Source organism: Cyrtonyx montezumae, unplaced genomic scaffold (assembly GCF_038088225.1).
Source record: "Cyrtonyx montezumae isolate F1298 unplaced genomic scaffold, pur_monq_1.0 scaffold_7, whole genome shotgun sequence".
Taxonomy (NCBI): Eukaryota; Metazoa; Chordata; class Aves; order Galliformes; family Odontophoridae; genus Cyrtonyx; species Cyrtonyx montezumae.
Window position 1 is genome coordinate 14,405,405 of NW_027072078.1, and position 18,812 is coordinate 14,424,216.

At 34.5% G+C, this 18,812-nt stretch overlaps 1 protein-coding gene across 1 annotated transcript in view; it reads right to left on the reverse strand.

Annotated features, from left to right (window-relative positions):
* The window catches only part of TTN (titin), a 237,676-nt gene extending 221,342 nt beyond the window's left edge, over positions 1 to 16,334 (reverse strand). Inside the window, exons 1-14 of the mRNA XM_065750962.1 lie at positions 16,118 to 16,334; positions 13,872 to 13,975; positions 10,237 to 10,440; positions 9,493 to 9,780; positions 8,931 to 9,019; positions 8,599 to 8,843; positions 6,675 to 6,960; positions 6,295 to 6,447; positions 5,708 to 5,827; positions 4,645 to 4,782; positions 3,697 to 3,834; positions 3,104 to 3,223; positions 1,173 to 1,442; positions 937 to 1,062 (exon numbers count right to left, since the gene is read on the reverse strand). Coding sequence (XP_065607034.1) covers positions 937 to 1,062; positions 1,173 to 1,442; positions 3,104 to 3,223; positions 3,697 to 3,834; positions 4,645 to 4,782; positions 5,708 to 5,827; positions 6,295 to 6,447; positions 6,675 to 6,960; positions 8,599 to 8,843; positions 8,931 to 9,019; positions 9,493 to 9,780; positions 10,237 to 10,440; positions 13,872 to 13,962 — 2,268 coding nt within the window. The 5' untranslated portion in view covers positions 13,963 to 13,975; positions 16,118 to 16,334. The remainder of the gene's footprint in view (positions 1 to 936; positions 1,063 to 1,172; positions 1,443 to 3,103; positions 3,224 to 3,696; positions 3,835 to 4,644; positions 4,783 to 5,707; positions 5,828 to 6,294; positions 6,448 to 6,674; positions 6,961 to 8,598; positions 8,844 to 8,930; positions 9,020 to 9,492; positions 9,781 to 10,236; positions 10,441 to 13,871; positions 13,976 to 16,117) is intronic.
* Between the last annotated feature and the right edge of the window lie 2,478 nt (positions 16,335 to 18,812).

The following is an 18,812-nucleotide window of genomic DNA, read 5'->3' on the forward strand; positions in this document are numbered from 1 at the left end:
TTCTATTTTTAGATTGCAGTAGTAGAATACTAGAGATACAAAATCTTTTCATTAGGTTTTACTTTAGAACTTTAACAATAAGAGGATCATAAGTGAAACTTGTGAAATGTCCCCCAGATTTACTCACTTAAGGCATTAGCTTTCTATTTTAACTATCTAATAGGCATTGAAATAAAGTATGCCACTGATAATTTAACTGACAGTTGTTAAAATACCTGAAGGATTTTCAAAATGTTACTGCAGGTTTTGCATGCATAAACATGCAAAAATCTATAAAGATAAATTTATCTTTAATAAGATTTATTAAATTTATATAAATTTAATAAATTTATACTGTTTAATAACACTTGCAGAAAAAACCTCACTTTTAAAGTGCAGATGAAGAGAAAAACTGTGCTTAAATGAGAATATTAATTGTGAATTTTAATACTATTTGAAGGAATGAGAAGAATGGAAAGAGTAACACTGAAAATGGATAATGTAATGTCATATTACGCAGTCCAGATTTCAAAAGTTATCTTTATATGTAGCAGTCTGCAAGGAAGAAAGGAGCACTGATATTACAGTGTGAGTGAAGTGACGCAAATAGTAAGCTTTATAAGGGATACTTCTGCTCTTTAAATGCATGCGAGTTGTATGAAAAGTGTTTATGACAACACTGTTTAAGTATTGAAGCTGCAACCTTAAATAGATTCTTATCTTGTTTAAATAAGTAATAACTACAGATCATATTTTATCAGGCCATGTGTCTGTTTACAGTATTACTATTTCATTAGTCGAACACGATGATAAAAACTATTTTAGAGAACGTGAAACCTTTCTTCTGGAGAAAGCACCATACTGGACTGGAAGAAAGAGCAAAATGGTGTAGGTGACCTACGGGTTATTAGAAGTGAACATATTGTTCTCCTTATATACACTGCTTTTACTTCTTACCTCATAAGTATGATCTGGTTTAGGAACAGCAATTTTGGAGACAGTGAAGTGAGGACTTGCTGTGCGGGGTCGTGGGTGTTCTATATGGATTGTTTTCTCAATCTTGGCTTCTGTTTCTCTTTTAGCCTACATGAAGCAATGAAAAGGTTGTTGAGAATGTGATGCTGTCCTCTAAACTGAAAAAGATTTCATTGAAAGAGTTTTTGGAAAATAATGGAATAGAAACTGAGTCTAACCTCTGTTGATACATGAACTTCCTTCTTTTCAGCAGCTGGAATATGTTTCTCAGGAGGAACGTAGACTGTTTTTACTTCTTTAGTAGCAACATGGTGTTCTGCTTGTGCCTCATGGTCTTTTACAGCATGCTCCTTATAGCCATATTCCAAAGTTTTATGCTTGACATAAGTTTCATCTGCTTGCTCCGTCTCCCAAGGTGATCTAACCCGTGCCTGATCAACGGCTGCAACAACTGTAGCTACAGCTTCAGCCCTTTTTTCAGCTTCAATCTAAGGGTATTACAAACAGAATTTGTACAAATGCTCATCACTGTGCTAAAGGCTTCCTTACCTAGCAAATGCTTATAAGCATACAGCTCAATAAAAATATTCAAGATAAAGAAATGGTGTCTTCCACACATAGATAAGCAAAAGTAATAAAAAACTTCAAATGTGTTTACTCACAAATACACTTCAAAGTCAGTAGATTCAAATATAGACACATTTTTCCAAGCTTTATCTACACTTTCAGACTTTAATTATGCTTGAATGCTTTATATATGTCATTATTTGTATGCAAGTCCACTTTTAATACATTTTAGATGCATTTATGACTAATTATTTATGAGTGCAATAGCTATATAAGTGAACACAATTTTAAAGTCAATTTGCTCATCAATTCCACACAATATCTAAATGCTGCTAAAAATGTATGGAAGGTGTCTGGCACCTGACATAAATGTATTTACTAAGAAATACGTCCACAGAAAGGAATTACCATAAGCATATCTATAAATTATGATGCTATTCTACTTTAAATGATTTTACTGAGGAAGGGAAATTAAGAAACTGGAAATAATGTGAATAATGTGTTTGTAGAATGACTTTTTTTCCCCCTCTTTTCCTAATAGTTGATTAATAACCTCAGCTTCAGTGTTATCAACCATATCAGGATTCAAACTTATGCCCAGTCAGTCAACAGTAGATATTGGTATGATTTTTTTTTTTGTCATAACTGATCTGAGTGTACTCCATAGGAAAACAGCATATGAAATGTACAACTTATAGATAAAAACCTAACTGATAATTTCATTCTGATTTTAAAATTCTTATTGTCTTAAAATAATTAATACAAAAACAAGACCAAAATTTGTTTGCTTTCAAATATGCTATAATTATCAGTGTTTACAGGGACCTCAGTTAAGTTCTCTGCCGATTTTAAAATCATTGTTTATACTAGCTTGAATTTGGCCCTCAATTTATATCTTCTAACAATTAATTTTAATCCCCTTGCATTCTGACTCCTTTGAGTAAGATTTCAATGTTACAATCTTTAAATTATATTTTATAACAGTGTTTTATAAATGTACATTACTGTTTCTAAGAAAGTAGATCAATTTTAAGCAGAGGTTTTTGGCAATTCTCACTGGCAGATGAGAGATACTGGCTACGCTATACTAGAAAATCTTTTCTGCTGTGGTAATCCTACTGGAAGAAAGCAGCGCTCACAAGTGTTGCCAGAAATATACTGGATAGAAGTGTACTAATGCTAAAGTTTGTGTTGTACAAAGAACAGCAAAATCTAGTGCTTTGTCTGATAACCATAACATTGCTTGTGGAAAAGAACACTGCAGATTCAGAAATTTCATCAAATTTGAAACGATTTGATCAAATAACACTATTAGAAAGTCTAGAGAGTAAACTTTCACAGAGATAACTGATCATAGTCTGAAAAGTGGCACAACTTGTCAGGGTGAAACATATATCCTAGTATTACCAGAAATTTAATTAATCACACAATGTATTACTTTGACAATCATTCCTATTACCAGGCATATTATCAGAAATAATTTAAATACATTCTATTGTAATCAAACAGCTCTTAAAAAGTGAGGTTTGCAGAGAGGATAAGTTGTAACAGTGCATTTCACATCTGCATCAGCTATATTCACCTGATTATAAGCTAGATGCATTTGTTCTTGCTTGGTTGTAATTTCTTCTCTAGTTCTGGACACTGTGACTGGCGCAATTATTTTCGGAACTACAGTAGTTTTCTTAGCTTCCTTTTTAATCTAATTGTTGTAGCAGAAATAAAAGTTTCAGTTACATGTGATCTTTAAAAATATTTGAACAATGGAAAAACATTTTGGATGGGAACACAGAAGGAGAATTAAAGGGTTACATCCTCATGCACTGCAGACAGCTCTGTATTAAATGTATACTGGTAAGTATTGTTACACCTTAATACCTATTTATGTGAAAGTAATATTTTTTTAAAAAGTTAGAATGCATTTCAGAAGTCAGATAGACCATTTAAAAAATCAGTCCAGAATTATGGGCATGTCATTAATGAAAACAATTAGGAGAAACAGACAGGGTGGTATAATGTAGTCTAATTAATAAGAGGTCTAAAGGTTTGTAAGTGGAATCTATCTTAGGAAAAAAATGAGCTGGTAATGTACGGTTAGTGTTTGCTCAGGGAAACATAAGGTTTGCAAAGACTAGAGGATAACAAGACAAACATAGCAATTACAGTGCCATTCACCTTTTCATGGCTTATGCTCGCATGTTCTTGTTTGGTAGCAATTCCTTCTTTACTTTTTGATATTAAGACTGGTGCTTTAGGTTTATCAGTGGTAATTACTACCTTCGGTACAGAAGGTTTCACATCTTCCCTTCTTATCTAGTTTTATGGTGAAGAAAAATAATATTAATCAATTATGTCTGTCACCAAAATTATACTGTTTTACAGGAAAATGGGTCAAGATTTCAGATTATTTATCAGTAAGAAAAAAACATCACCTCTGAAATGAAATAATTCCTCTCTACAGATCAAGCTGTAGCCTATCTTGTATGTTAGCTGAACCAAGTCCATTCAAAGTCATTAAAACACTGCATTAATCTATGTGTGAATTAAAGAACCTTTCCACTGAGTAAACTGAAATATATAACTGCTGTTTTGTAGAGAGTTTGTTTAAATATGAGTTATTGATTTAATTTACTTTCATCAGTTGATGAAACTACTCCACTTGTTACTTAAGTGAAAAATGATTCCAGAATGTGATCTATCAGATGCATTCAGTTTTCACGTAAATATGAACTTCATTAAATCAAGCTGCACATATAAATATTATTGTATGCTGATAATTAACCTTTACGATTTATCTTTGTAAATCTACCTTCAGATGAAAAACAAAGGTCATAAATCATCAGATTAAATTCTGAGTATCCTGGTAATAAAACCTATAATGCTTATAGAAAACAGAGGAAAGGAGGCTACACCATTCCCCTGCAGACAGATCCACTATTAATTCAGTAGATCCAGATCTCTAATGCTGAAACTATGTCAGGAATAGGTCACTTCATAAAATTTTGATTTTGGAATCTCATCTTCATAAAAAAAGCAAAGGGAAGAAGCAGATGACATTTGATGAAGAATTGAGTGTTTTTAAGGTTTTTAGATTATAAAAATGAGAATATCAGATTTACTCACCTTTTCATGAGAGACATGCACTTGCTCATGTCGGGCTGATATTTCTTCTCTAGCTGTTGATATCCTCTCTTGTTCTTTGGCTTTGTCTGTGGCAATTATTACTGTGGGCACTGGAGTTTTCTCTGGTTCTTTTCTTACCTGGATGTTTACAAATAAGGAAGTTTAAATTATGTGTTGCTCAAAATATAAGGTATGTAATTTTCTGTAAATTTGGGAAAGAGAATACAAGCAAATTGAATGAAAAATGTCAAAATCTGATTTTCAAAATCATATAGTCTGGAAACTAACAACATAAACAGCCTTTATATAAAACCCATGTACATTTAGCATTGAAATAAAACATTGAAAAAAAATTACTGTTTTGCAGCTGAAAGCAGAAATTCAAAAAATAGGGTCTGAGAAAAACTAATCAGTTTGGAAAGGTGAAGGATACTAAAACCAAGATTTAGGAAAATTTCATTTTGCCAGAAAGTTCTAATTGCAATTTTCTGTTCAGGTGGATTTCTTTTTCTCAGTATTCTAAGTTACAGCTTCTTTCTTAGACATTCCAGCATACAAGCATGTAAATGTAACAGTTATCTGCAAAATCTGGTCTTCCATTAAATCAAATTAATCTTACAGAACACATTCTAAAATAACATAAATCCCAGTAACATCCTGGTATTTTGAAAATTGATTTCAATGCAGAATTAGTTTTTCCCACTTGTTCTGACCCACAGTGCTGCTAACAAGGATAGCAGGCTACAAATGCCAAGCTTAGAAATAAAGTCAGGAAAAAAAGTAAAAACAAAAAGAATAAAGAAAATCTAAAAGGTATTTCTTATGTCACTTCTAAAACTTAAAAATCAACATAAAACATAAGCAATAGGGTTTTTCTAAGTTAAATTTTCAGAATGAAAATTCATTCAAAATGAGCAGTGTAAACTGGAAGAGTGAACAGGTATCAAAGGATGATATAGTTTATCTGGACATCATTTATATTTGTCATAGGTTGTCCATTATCCAACTGATTTTTTTTTTTTTAAGATAGGATATGAAAATTATGGGTAATATCTGTATTCACCTTTTCACGAGAGATGTGCCTTTGTTCTTGTGAAGTAACAATTCCTTCTCTAGTTCTTGATATTACTGTTTGTTTTGTAGCTTTATCACTGGTAACTACTACCGTTGCCTCCTTTCTCATCTGATTTTTATAATAACAAACAAACAAAAAACCAAAGCCTTAAAATTCAGTTTAACAAATGGATCATGAAAAGAGAAGAAGGGAAAATAAGAACGGAATGCAAATGAAGGAAATGCACTTAGGGAGAATTATTTTATTCCAAGTGGGAAAAGAATAAATGAGATATTAGAGGAAAAAGTCCATCATGTAAGAAAAATGTTAGAAAATAACTGATGTCAAAATAGAGGAACACTTTCATAGAAGGCATTCTTAAACTTAGAAAAAGTTTAAGAATGTTTAGTTCAATCCTACTATGAAGAGAAGTGATGGAGTAAGTAATCCACAAGCATTCCTTTAAAGTGAAGATGTTCTATATGAGTTATGCATGCTTCTGTGGTGAACAGTTTGTTAATTCCTCACATTAAATCAAGTCTTGCTTGCATGTTGGATAAAGGGGAAATTATAGAATGTCTGTGCTCTAATTCTACCTGCTCCTGAACAGGCTGAACATGGACTGCAGTCATTGCTGTCCTTTTAGCAGCTTGCTCTACAACACTTGCAGCTGGCTCTCTCACCATGGCTTGATCCACAGCAGCAACAACAGTAGCAACAGCTGCTGTTTTTTCACTGTCCCTTCTCACCTATATTAGTAACATCAGAAAACATTTTTTCACACTGTGCATACACACAGAAGAAGCACAAATCAAGTACACAGGCAGAATGTTGCAGTCCAGCATATAAACATTTGCAGCAGAACTCTCTCAACTGAAGTTACACGCAAGTCTTTATCACATTTATATCATCTATTCAGCAGTACTGCATCCACAGACAGAGCAAAACCAATGTTCTTTCCAAAAATAGACTTTACCTCTTTAGCGCCAGCTGCAACCTCACCAGCAGTGGCACTGCTAATGGTAACTTGTTCTTGGAGCCCATATCTCCCTTCCCATCTTTCTTCAGTCCTTATTTCGGTAGTGCTTGTAGATACTCTTGTTTCCTTCATCTGGGCTTCAGCAGTTGCAGAATATCCTTCCTGCCTCCAAGGAGGAAGGACTTCAGCCCCAGGTGTCACTACCTGTGCTTTACGGATTGGTGATGGAGATTTCACTGGTCTAATAGGAGATGTGGAGATTCTTCCAGCAGGAGAAACAGACCTAATGAAAATATGTAGTATTAATGTAGCATCATGACTACTGTATAAATAACACTGGCCTCAACTTGAATTCAGTCCCCCTTTTAAAGAACAAAGCCCTGAAGATATGTTTTAAAAGGTTTTTAATCTTTTCTACTTTAAAGTTACATTTATCTGTTTTAGTATATGCCTTACATGTGTCTTTTTTGTTGGTTGATTTGTTTATTTTTCATACTCATCTGCAAACTTATCATTTCAGTAGCTTAGATTCCTAAATTGAAATAAAGGGAAATGTGAAAGTGCATTCCACACAAATATATAAATTTAAATATAAATTTTATAATTAGTCTCCAATTGCTCTGTCTTCATTCTCCTAAAAATGATGATATAAAAGGCATTTTTTCAAAACAGTTTAATAGGCTTTCTAACCTACATTTTTTTTGTCAAGGAATTACTTTATGTTGTATTTCTCAGATAACGTTCATAAGTATTGCACCGTCGCAGCAATAGGTGGCAGCAGCATCACATTAACTGAGATTTATTTATTTATTCATTTTATGTAATAGAGCCCTAGGTTTGACTAGTGTGGGAGATTGGAACTTGTTCTATGTACACTCTAGATGGCACTATTGAATTACTCTTTCACCTTTATATTGCTGGTCACTATCAATTCATTTCAGCCTGTACTTGTAAGTTATTGTCAGCAGTGCATAATTCATCAACACCTCTAATACTGGCAATTTAGTTGAGGCTTTGCTGAGTTTGGACACATTGCTTCCCTAATGCTGGTGCTTCAGGATGCTGAGACTGCAGGACTTATAAAACTATTATCACTTTACCTGTCTCTCAGCATGAACCTACCAGAGTCTCCCAGACCACAAGCCCTACTCTTTGAATTACTCACTTTCTTGTTCAAAATCCTTTACATATCAGAGCTAAATTTCATTTTTCATAACAACTTGTACCCTACCTACATTCTAAACATTTTTTCTACAGTCATTACAAGCACATACATAAAACATGGGTGGGAGCTGGCACAGACTACCCAAAGAAGTTATGGAAAAACCACTCCTGGAGGCATTCAAGGCCAGATTGGATGGGGCCCTGGCCAGCCTGATCTGATGGTTAGCAACCCTGCTCACAGCAGGGAGTTGGAACTGGGTGAGTTGTAGTGTCCCTTCCCACACAAGTCATTCTGTGGTTCTATGACTAACCAGGGTTCACCATTTTCACATATTCTTCCGTTCTGTTTGCCACTCATCAAAGTCATTTCTCTTTTCTCTGTTTGTATAAAATAGTCATCAAGAGGTAACTGATCTGTTTTTTGTTTGTTTGTTTGTTTTGGGGTTTTTTTTCTGTTTCATCATGAGCTTGGAGTTTTGGAGTGCTATTTTGACTGTATATAAAACAATCAAATTGGATTTATTGTGTAAAGGATTTTCTTCTATATGGGATTGAAAATTTAAAGAACACACCTCTTTTTTTTTTTTTTTTTTTTGCAGTGGCAAATACAGTACACTACATTTCACAGGCAGAATTAATTCACAGTACCAAGTCAGTGCATTCTTCTGTTTCATACTAAAGTCTCATTCTGCAGTATTAGTGCTGTATATGGAAGTGATTAAATACTGATGTTGTTTGAAAGATGAATGAGGTTTACCTTACTGGTGAGGGTGTTGGTGCTCTGACATGTCTTACAGGTGATGGTGATTGTCTAACAGGTGATGGTGACTGCTGACGTGCCATTTGAGCTTTTGCAGTAATTACTGGTGGAGTTGGTGATTTTGATGTCGGTCTAGGAGGCATTCGTGGAGGTGCTTTGTGTGGGAGCTGTTGGGCTGTTGCACCTTCTATGACCATTTCAACACTTGTAAGTGATCTGGCATCAAAGTGGGCTTCAATCTTCTGCAATGAAACCAAGAAAACAAGTCTGAGATACTGTACACTTAATCATCCACACTGAAGCCTTACATTCCTTCCTGAAAAATATACCTTTTCAATTCTGGCTTGTCTTGTTTGTGAAATCTGAGCAGTCGATACAATTGTTTTTGTCTTTTTAGCAGGAACGGCTTCTTCTTCACCTTTTGAAAGAAAACATAGTCAGAAGAATATGCCAATAAACATATAATTGCAGAAATAAATCAGTACTCAATTTATATACAAATGTATATGATTGATAAATAGTGAAGCAGACAAATGTTTTTTCTGCAACATATGTAGGCAGATAATTGTAAAAACAGCTGAAAGTCAGCTTACAAATATAACCTTAAGAAATACACTGAACAAAATAAGAACAACTGAAACTATTCCACACTTGTTTCTATCTATTATATCCTCAATTTAAAGGAGACCCACAGTGAATCAAGGGTCTTTTTAAATTTTCTGACAAAAGCCTTTGTGAAATTTCACTGGAGACAATGCTTTTTAACAGTAAGTTAATAACTTTTAAAGGAGTTAAAATACCATTTATATAAATTTGATGTACTAGTATATGTTGTATAATTCCAACAATATATACTCCTATTTTCATGGCTTGTGATTATAGCTCTATTACCTTGAATCAGCAGTTCAGCTGTTGAAGTAGCACGTCCCACATTATTTGTGGCATTTACTGAATAAGTACCGGAGTCTTCAGGATATGCTTCTGCAATTATTAGGCTGTAAAGGTCTCCTTCTTGTATAATTTGAAAATCGGGGGAGCTTTGGATTTCTACTCCATCCCGATAAAACTTCACCACAGGTGTAGGGATTCCAGTCACTCTCACATCAAGTCGAACTTGACTTCCCTGCCTTGCAGTCATGCTCTGTAGTCGCTGTGAAAAGTTTGGTGGTGCTGTTCCAGCTGCAAATTTATTGAAGAGATAAGTAGAAAAGTAATGATTTCAGCTAAGAAGAATTGTTAGGGCTAGATATTTTCTTAACTACTAACTCTAAGTGAGTTATTGAGATAAGTATTATTGAGATCTCCATTCTGCTGATCACTATCCTTCATTAATGCCAGTGTCACAGATCAGATGAGTAGCAGTATGTACAGGAGTAGGCCAGAATTTTTTAATTCTGAATAAATTTTTATGAAGTGAAGATTATATAGTTAAAGTGTGAAGGATGTTACTAGTAATTATTGGTGAGTATAAAGCAGCCTAGACTTCAGGATGTATGAGAATATTTATTATTATTTATTTATTTGCTAATCATGTACTCCAAATTTAAACTTTTTCATCGCCTGTGACACTTCTGCTATTGCTCCCTTTCTTGCATTACTACTAGAGAGAATCACTTTTATTTAATTGCCAGGTACCTGTAACAAGGAGCTCAGCAGTACTAGTTGCTTGCCCAGATCCATTGGTAGCTTGTATGGTATATCTTCCACTGTTTGCTTCTGTCACGGAGGGGATCACAAGTTTAGCGCGGCCATCACTAAACGAGATCTGCACTCCGGGCAGAGTTGCAGCAGAGAGAACCTGGCCATCCCGATACCAGCTCACCTCAGGAACTGGGAAACCTAAAGAAAATAGAAGACAAAATGATTTTTGCTTGGTATGCACTTCCAAGTGCATGTCAGACTACCCCTCCACTTCCATCTATCATGCAGCAACAAAATGTAACAGAATAGTGGTGAAAAGGTTAAACCTCTACTGCCATACCACTGTCATCTGCCTCTGACATCCTTAGCCAACAGAATGAGATAGGAAGCAGTATGTTCAGAGCAGCCCTCATACTTGATCACGTATACTTAGCTGAAGTGGAGAATAATACCACAGGCCTAGATTTTTTGCTATATTTCCAGTGACATAGTGATAAAATAATTCTTTGTTAGAAGTGACTTTAAATATGATAATTTGAAGAACAATAGTATGAGCATAGTGGCAATTGCACTTAGGAAACTGCTTGATTAAACAATGGATTGTAGTGTTTGGCAGTCCTGTTGAAGAATAAAATCTCAGCATATGTGAAAATGATGAGGTAGATGAACTGATGCAAGATCATTTTTATTTATTTGCTATTATCTAAGTAGTACTGTTTATTGCTAGCAAAATCATCCAATCTAATAGGAGAGAAATCAGACCGTCTATTCTGCTAGGATCAACTGATCTGTTATTGCTCAAATATAAATTCCTTCAATTGTGAAGGTCACAATCACGATTCTTTTATTCAGAAGAAATCTACATCTGCATTTGGTTCTTTTTAGCTTGAAGTAATGATCTTATATTCCTAATGGAAACTCTTCCCAGTATTCAACTTAGTCATCTTTACTGAGCAACCAAAATACTTCTGATAATTTTTTTTATTTTTATTTTTAAGTGAGCTATGCAAGGGGAGCAGCTACTTTAATGAGTATGGTCCAGAACAAAATCTTTTCTTGGCCAGGAACATAATTCCTTCAAAATCAAAACTTGGGCACATTCACTTCATGCACTTCCCCACTTAAGTGAAAACACTGAAAACTGATTCAGGAGTGAAAGACAGCAATTATTACAGCTGCTCTAATTTTCCCATTTCCACTCTCTGTTGTTTGGAAATATCTTAAACCACAGAATTCAGATTCCTTTTCCAAGAAATTCTCTTATAAACTTATTCAATTACTTGGGGCTTTAATGCGTCAGGGTAATGACGGAGAATAAAATGAAAGATGAGATAAATACATAGAAGATTTTACTTAATACTTAGTACCATGCCACAGAGCAAAGGGACGAAACTTCAGATTATCACTACTGAAGAGGGATTTACTATTATACATGATTTAATTTGTAACTAGTGGAAATTTTTTTTTCATTTGATGAAAATGGCTCAAGTTTTTTGAGATTTATTGCCAAAAAGAACACAAACCTGAAGTTTCTGTAATTTCTCTTTAAGTAATTGAACTCTGTTAAATTGCCCTGTCAATGATGTAAATGCTGGGACCTGCCAATCTATGCACAATCTATGTGATTCTTTCAACAATATGTAGAGTATAACGTCTGGCTTTCATTTCATTGAGTAATACTTAAACAATTCACTTAAGAGCATATACGAAGATGGAGACAGTTCTAATACCAGCAGCACTGCAAACCTGCTCTACATTTTACTGCTTTTGAATTATGGTTTTTGAGTACCTGAGTTTTCTGAGTGAACAAGAAGATATTAGGCATTTTTTAATTAACTATCAGACCTTTGCAGTGTGTCACTTAATACACAACCTGACACAATGTAATTCATTATTTTCCAGTTACAGACTGCAAAATTGTATCACAGGTGGCTGGTACCTCTAGATTAAGTGAGGTTTTCATATTCAAACAGTGGCTCTGAATTAATAGTTGACTTGTATATAAGGGGCAATGTTATCAGAGATAAACAGAAAGTTTGACTTTCAAGTTCATAATAATTAATCACTTATTAATTAATAAAAGTCACTAGCAGAAATAAAGCTTTGTAGTCCATTTTTTATGCAATTAGACCAAGAAATAATGCTTTCACAATTTTAACCCACTAGAAAACTACTGTCAGACCTATCAGTCTTGGTGAAATTTTTGGGGGTAGGAGAGATATTTCAGCGTCCTACAGTGTGAGGTGAATAAAAGCTGACAGGGTATATTGTCACATGAGATTTGGTACTAAACTAAAATTATGGTAAATATGGTGGTAACAGTTAGGAAAAATCATTCATCTTCTTAAAGTAGGAAATCAGGTTCCCTTCCTAAGGACTTTATGAAATTCTCATAAATTAAAAGAGCTGAAATCACACATTGAGAATTAGCACTAGCAATCTTACTAGGTCTGGTGGCAAATACATGATTGTAAGGGTCAGTGAATTTGAGATTAAATTTTCCTCTGAAAATTTAAATGGATAGATGGTGAGACAACTGAAGAACAAAGAGCCAAATAGAAGAATATGTCAAGAATAATTATCATAGATGTAGTTTACAGAAATAGAGGTGTTCAAACAACTTCAGTGAACCAGAGCTCACCAAAATGTCCAAGTGATGAACCACAGTGGACTGAAGATATCAGAGCTTTATAGATGGACAGATCATGTGTTTGCACCTGTCACAGAGTATCTGGGTAGTTCTAGACTCAGAAGAATTTTTTATGGTATGTGGGTTATCATATTAATGCCTCTAAGGCAGTATAATTCCCTCAGAAAGAACATGTGCCATTTCTCCTTTGTCACTGCTGAGGTCAGAGACGTGCTTAGAACAGGGTGTTGGTTCTATAAAATGTTGTCTCGTGGCTTGTATCTGGAGGGGTTTTTTTTTGTGAGTAGAATGGTGAAATGAAATATCCTTTAAAATGAGGTGGCATCTTCAAATTACAGCAGCAACTGTGAAGTTCTATTAATCCAGCCTTGTATCACCGTTGTGATAACCATATGCTTCTATTATCTGGCTGACCAGACATACAACATACACCTAGAATTTGTGATTTTAATTTCAAGTTCTGGCAGGAGTTAAGTAAACTCGGGTGGATACAAGGAGAAATATGGCTTAGCCAGAAAAAAAGGCTTAGCATTATATCAATGAAAAGCTGGCACATACCTTCACTTCTGTATCTGGGCTCCTCATTCCACCTCATTATCATCCAAACAAGATTACCCTTTCTACACTGATATGAGGGTCTCTAATTAGCACAGTATGCATTTTTATCTATGTACCATTTGTTATACTGTTTTCCCTATTTTTGATGACTGTACATGAGAACTTAAAGCCAGTCTGATCAGCAGGATGACTGACTGTTCCCTGGAAACTATTTTAACTTCATGCAGAATATTTGTGGAAACCTGTCAGAACCTCAGAGAGCTGACCATCATTTCTTGAATTCAGGTCATTCTATACATACAGATTTCAACATTATCCATTCAGATTATGAGCTATACAAAGTGTTTTCATTTGTCTTCCACAGCATAAATGTTACCAATAACAACAAAATTAATCTTGCAAGAATAAATCAAAATCTTACCACTAATATGAGCCTCAAAGGTTGCGGAACTACCCTCCAGTACCACAACACTTTGTAATGGCTGTGTAAATGTTGGTGCTTTCGTCGTCATCTTTACAGGCACTCTGAAAATAACAAGAACATAATTAGATCACTGGTCATATTGTTACTATACACACATCCTTCTTGTTAGTTTTTAGAAATAACTGTAACTACTCATAATCATTCATTCCTAGTTTTAAATCACATCAACCTAGTGAAATGAGAAGGATGTAGTTTTTGACAAGGTTGTATAGTGAGTTAATCTTAGGGCACACTTAGCTGAGTTGGATATGAAGCATATTTAGTAAAGCTATGAACTGGCATTACAAATATGCTGCAGGAGGAAAAGTTGCACTTGGCTCACTGCATGACCTTGAGCTGGTCATCCATCTAGCTATTACTTTTCCTTTATTCTCCTTTACCTAAATGGAAAACAATCTCCATGTAAAAGTTCTTTGGAAGGATCTGAAAATAGTTTGGAATTGCAAATCATTTGTATTCTCCATCGGGAAGACATTATATCAATAAACAGCAATCTAAAATGTGAATGTCTACTATCTATTTGACTTTAAATCATCAAAAACTTTCCAGGAGACATTCTTTTAAAGGCAATCTGCAAGTAAGGAATAATTTTTTTTACACAGAACCATACTGGCATTATAGATGCAGATAAATTTATATTCTTTCTTAGACAGTATCTCAGTGGAATTTTGAATATGGGGAGACATCAACCTTCGAAATGTGAGCTAGGGTATAAGGTAGCCACTGACACTGATGGTTTGAACAACTGCAGACCCATGTGAAATTTGAAAGAAAAATAGTTTGCCTTCTCTTGTGCCACGAGATCCTACTTTGAAATAGCATGCTGCCACAAAAAAGGATTCTGTACCAGAAGTATTTTACATTTGTATGAAACTATTTATGTAGTGATGTTGAATTTGAACTAAAGATTTCAGTACGCACTTTTAAAAACTTAGCTAGTGTCTTCTTAATAACGTCTTTCATATTTTATACTTTTCTTTTTTCATTAAATAAACCTCCCCTGTGAGCATATAATGTTCTGCTAACAAAAAGTTAACTTCATAATCCTTTCAAATTCATTTCTCTTACACAAATTTCTGGTGTTCACTTTAGCTTTCATTCTTAATTATATGTCAGTTCCAGACTTAAAAACTAACGAGAAGGTGAAGTGCCTTTCACAACTACTCAGATTTACTCCACCTTTCAAAGGGGTGGAAATTCTTCATGAGGACTACTCTCATTGAAATTCGTGTCTGATCTGATCATAAAAAAGAAGAGGGGCAGAATGGGATATTGTGCAGGGATTTTGAGCTGCTTTTTATTGCCTTTACCTGGATACTTGTTCAAGCTTGGAAGAGGAACAAGCTTTATAGTTTACTTTATAGTTTCATAATGGGAAAATTCCTTTCCAACCTCTTATCCTAAAACATTAGTTTTCTGAATAGCGTTTGAAGAAAAATACCTCTCACATGTAATTCACTGAGATCTACTTTAGTTGTAACCGTAAGTTTTAAAGCTCAGATAATGTACTGAAAATAATCTTATAAGTATTTAAACATTGTGAAATACACACAATTTTCAGATATCTGCATAGATTATTGATCATTCAATTTAGTATAATTTTCACTGAGTTTACAAAATTCATGTATTTCATTGTCTAGGCAAATTCTGATGTTGAAGATCTGATCTTATAAGGCTCTTTTGTATAATTAGAATTGAAACTATGCATCTGAAATGTCACGTTCCAGAAATAACCTTCCTGGCTATGAATGACAACAGACAAGTGTTCCAGAGCTGCCATGTAAGTGATACCTCAGCAGTTGATTCCCTTAAAAAGTCATCAGTGCTTAGCTGATACCACATGCATTTTATCAGAGCTATTCTTGGAGCTTCTTGGTTTATCTCTTGGTACCATAACCTTGAACACTCCCAACAGAAAGGAGTTTTTGAACTAAGCAGATATTTCCATGCCTTCTTCAAATCTTCACGTATACCAACTTAAACAATAATTTTAATGTAAAAACTCTTTACCGAAGGTTATTATAACTGACCCCAGAAATTTAAGACAATCCTGTTAGCATTTATGTGCTCATTGTTCATAGTCTGAAACCTATACCTCATACCAGTCAATATATATCACAGAGCACATCAAGCTTATTGACTAAATAAAACTTCAGTTTCAGTAGGAGAAACACGTTACTAACCTGAGATCTCAAAGTGCCTGTAGGAGTGGGCTAAGCCCAACGAAATCTTCTTGAACGACGTCCTTATCCAGAGTAAGATTTTTTTAGACAATCCCAGCATGAGAATTGATGAGCCTCTAACCATAAAAACAAAACTACACAGTCTTGACAGTGTAGTTTTGTTTTTTGCAATCCCTACACCCGAGGCGAGGCGGGGAATGCACGACTGCTCAGAAGTGCTAACATAGTTGTTTTACTTTATATACCCCAGCTCTGCTGACAGCTCTACATCGTCACACGAGTTTTGATTGGTTTCCTGAAAGAAAGTGTCTTGTGAGAGGGGATCCACTCTGTGTAACCATACACCACCCACTGGTTTGATTGACAATGCTAAGTTTGGAAGCACAAAAGGGATTCACGGAGGAAACAGCAGCATCTGTTACAAAGATTTTGGTCTATAATTCAGTTTGGTTTATAGTGTACAGTTTAAAAGCCACTGCAAATTTCCAAAGTCCTAAGCACAAGAGGAGAAAAGTAAAAAATAAGAATTTTGGCAGAGTGCACAGACAAATCAGTAGTAGTCATATAATTATGATTTAGCCTTATTTTCTTTCCCTATAAAATATCCAAGAAGCTACCAAATGCATCTGTCAATCACCAGACTAAATAAGTAAGCTGATCTCAGACATGTGGCCACATGCTATTAGAATACACTGTTCAAATTGCATCTTTTTTTTCCATAAGTATGAATTGTAAAATTGTATTTGATAATATATAGGTTTGACTCTTTTTTTTTAATTTATTTATTGTTTTTCCGTTGGCTGTACCAAGCATTTGAGCTTAAACAAGAGCATAGAGTGCAGACATATAAAATTTGTGAACATAAATGAACACAAACCAACTGCAATTGCTTGAAAAGTAAAATTAATCCTAACAGCTTTTTTATTTCTAGACCTGTGAAAGTTTTGTGCAGACTGCAGATTTAATCATTTATAGCATATTATTTAGCAAACTTCCACTGGCCCAGATTTTTCAGTCTGAGCCAGCTAATGGCGCTACTAGTTGTCTCAGAAAAAGTGGTCAGTTAGAAAACTGCTCTTGCTTATAGTTGGAATGTGAACTGTATCACTACAGCCTTACATTTGCTTGCTTCAATTGTTGCCTTCTAATTAAAAATTCCATTTTTTTCTTACGGAAATTAAATGCATCTAACTCATGTTTATCAAATTCTTTAAGAACTGTCTCATAAGAATATTTATGTACTTAAGTCAAGCTGGTAAGTAGAGGACTTCTGTGGGCTGTCACCAAAATCTACACTGAAAAAGATCCCTTGAGCACATAGGAGAGCCATCCTTGTAGTAGGTTTGCTGCTTTTACAGGAGGGAGAAGCCCAGCAGCTTCATAACATCATTCTCCTTCCTCAGCCAAAAGGTTTCAGGAGTGCAAAACACCACATGCAAATGAAAGATCAGCTCAGGAAAGCAATATAAGAAGGCTATCTAGAAAAGTAAACACAGAATGGATTTTTGTAATATCATCTGCGCTTATGCTTGAAAACATAACTTGAAAACATAACAAGAAACTGATAAGAGAAACCACTACCACTCTGATTCCTACAAGGGGTATTACACTACAGTTTGCAGATCTGAAAAAAAAAACAAGAAAGGACATACTACTATTGCCTCTCTGCCCTTTAGTTTATCCACCCCATAAAGTCAACTTTACTGCTAATTCTTGGCATGCAGCAGCAGCAACTGCAACAGAAACTGAAACCGCCTTCTACGCTGGTACTATCTAAACCCCCTCCAGAGTTTGAAAGTCAGAGCACTATACCTCACATTTGACTTTCTGGTGCAAATGGATGTCAGATAACTTAATCTCTTAGAGTAAGACTTAGTATGATAACAAGAGCATTCATTAGCAGGGAAGACAAGTAGGCTGCATAACGTCTGAAGATATCTCTGTAAAGGTGTTTTCACAAAAGGGTATCTCACTTCTAATTCTATACAGAGACTTGCAAAAATAGCAGATGGTAATTTTATCCTGTAGTTGAACACTCAAATATTCAGTGAAAAAATCAGCTCGGAGAAAGAACACTGGCTGATAACTGTCAGTTTTATAATGAAAAATAGTCATCTTATTGAAGATGTCCAAACAATGAGAAAGTTTATGAAACTGAGATAATTTTAAGTGGAGGAAATAAGAAAATTGTCACTTTTGAAGATAAGAAGGCCAGAAGTTGAATTTTTGAAATAATCAAGTCAGTAATTGCTAATATTTATTTCCAAAAACAAAAACAAAAAACAAAAAAAAACCATGATGCATTCAAAGAAAGTAACCAAGTATTTTCTATTTTTAAAACAAGCTCCTTTCCATTTTTCTCCAAGAAATTTTATACTTGATTTTGATCAATATTAAAGCTATTTGCATCATAAAAAAGTTTTAATTTTCTTATCATTTTTGGAATTGCTGGTGGATCCAGAAATGAAGCAAACTGTGAATTTTTTTTTCATGCTCTTAAGAAAACAGGAATAATTTATATTACATGACTTAAGAAAATAACTATCAATCCAGCCAGGTGTGATTTCTGTATATTCAGTGTCATATCTACAATACATCTACAATATAAAGGGGAAATATTAATTCAGTCTTAATGTTGCAAATACATTGATGTTAAAAACATAGCATTATTTCTTTAGTGTTAGACAAAGCAAAA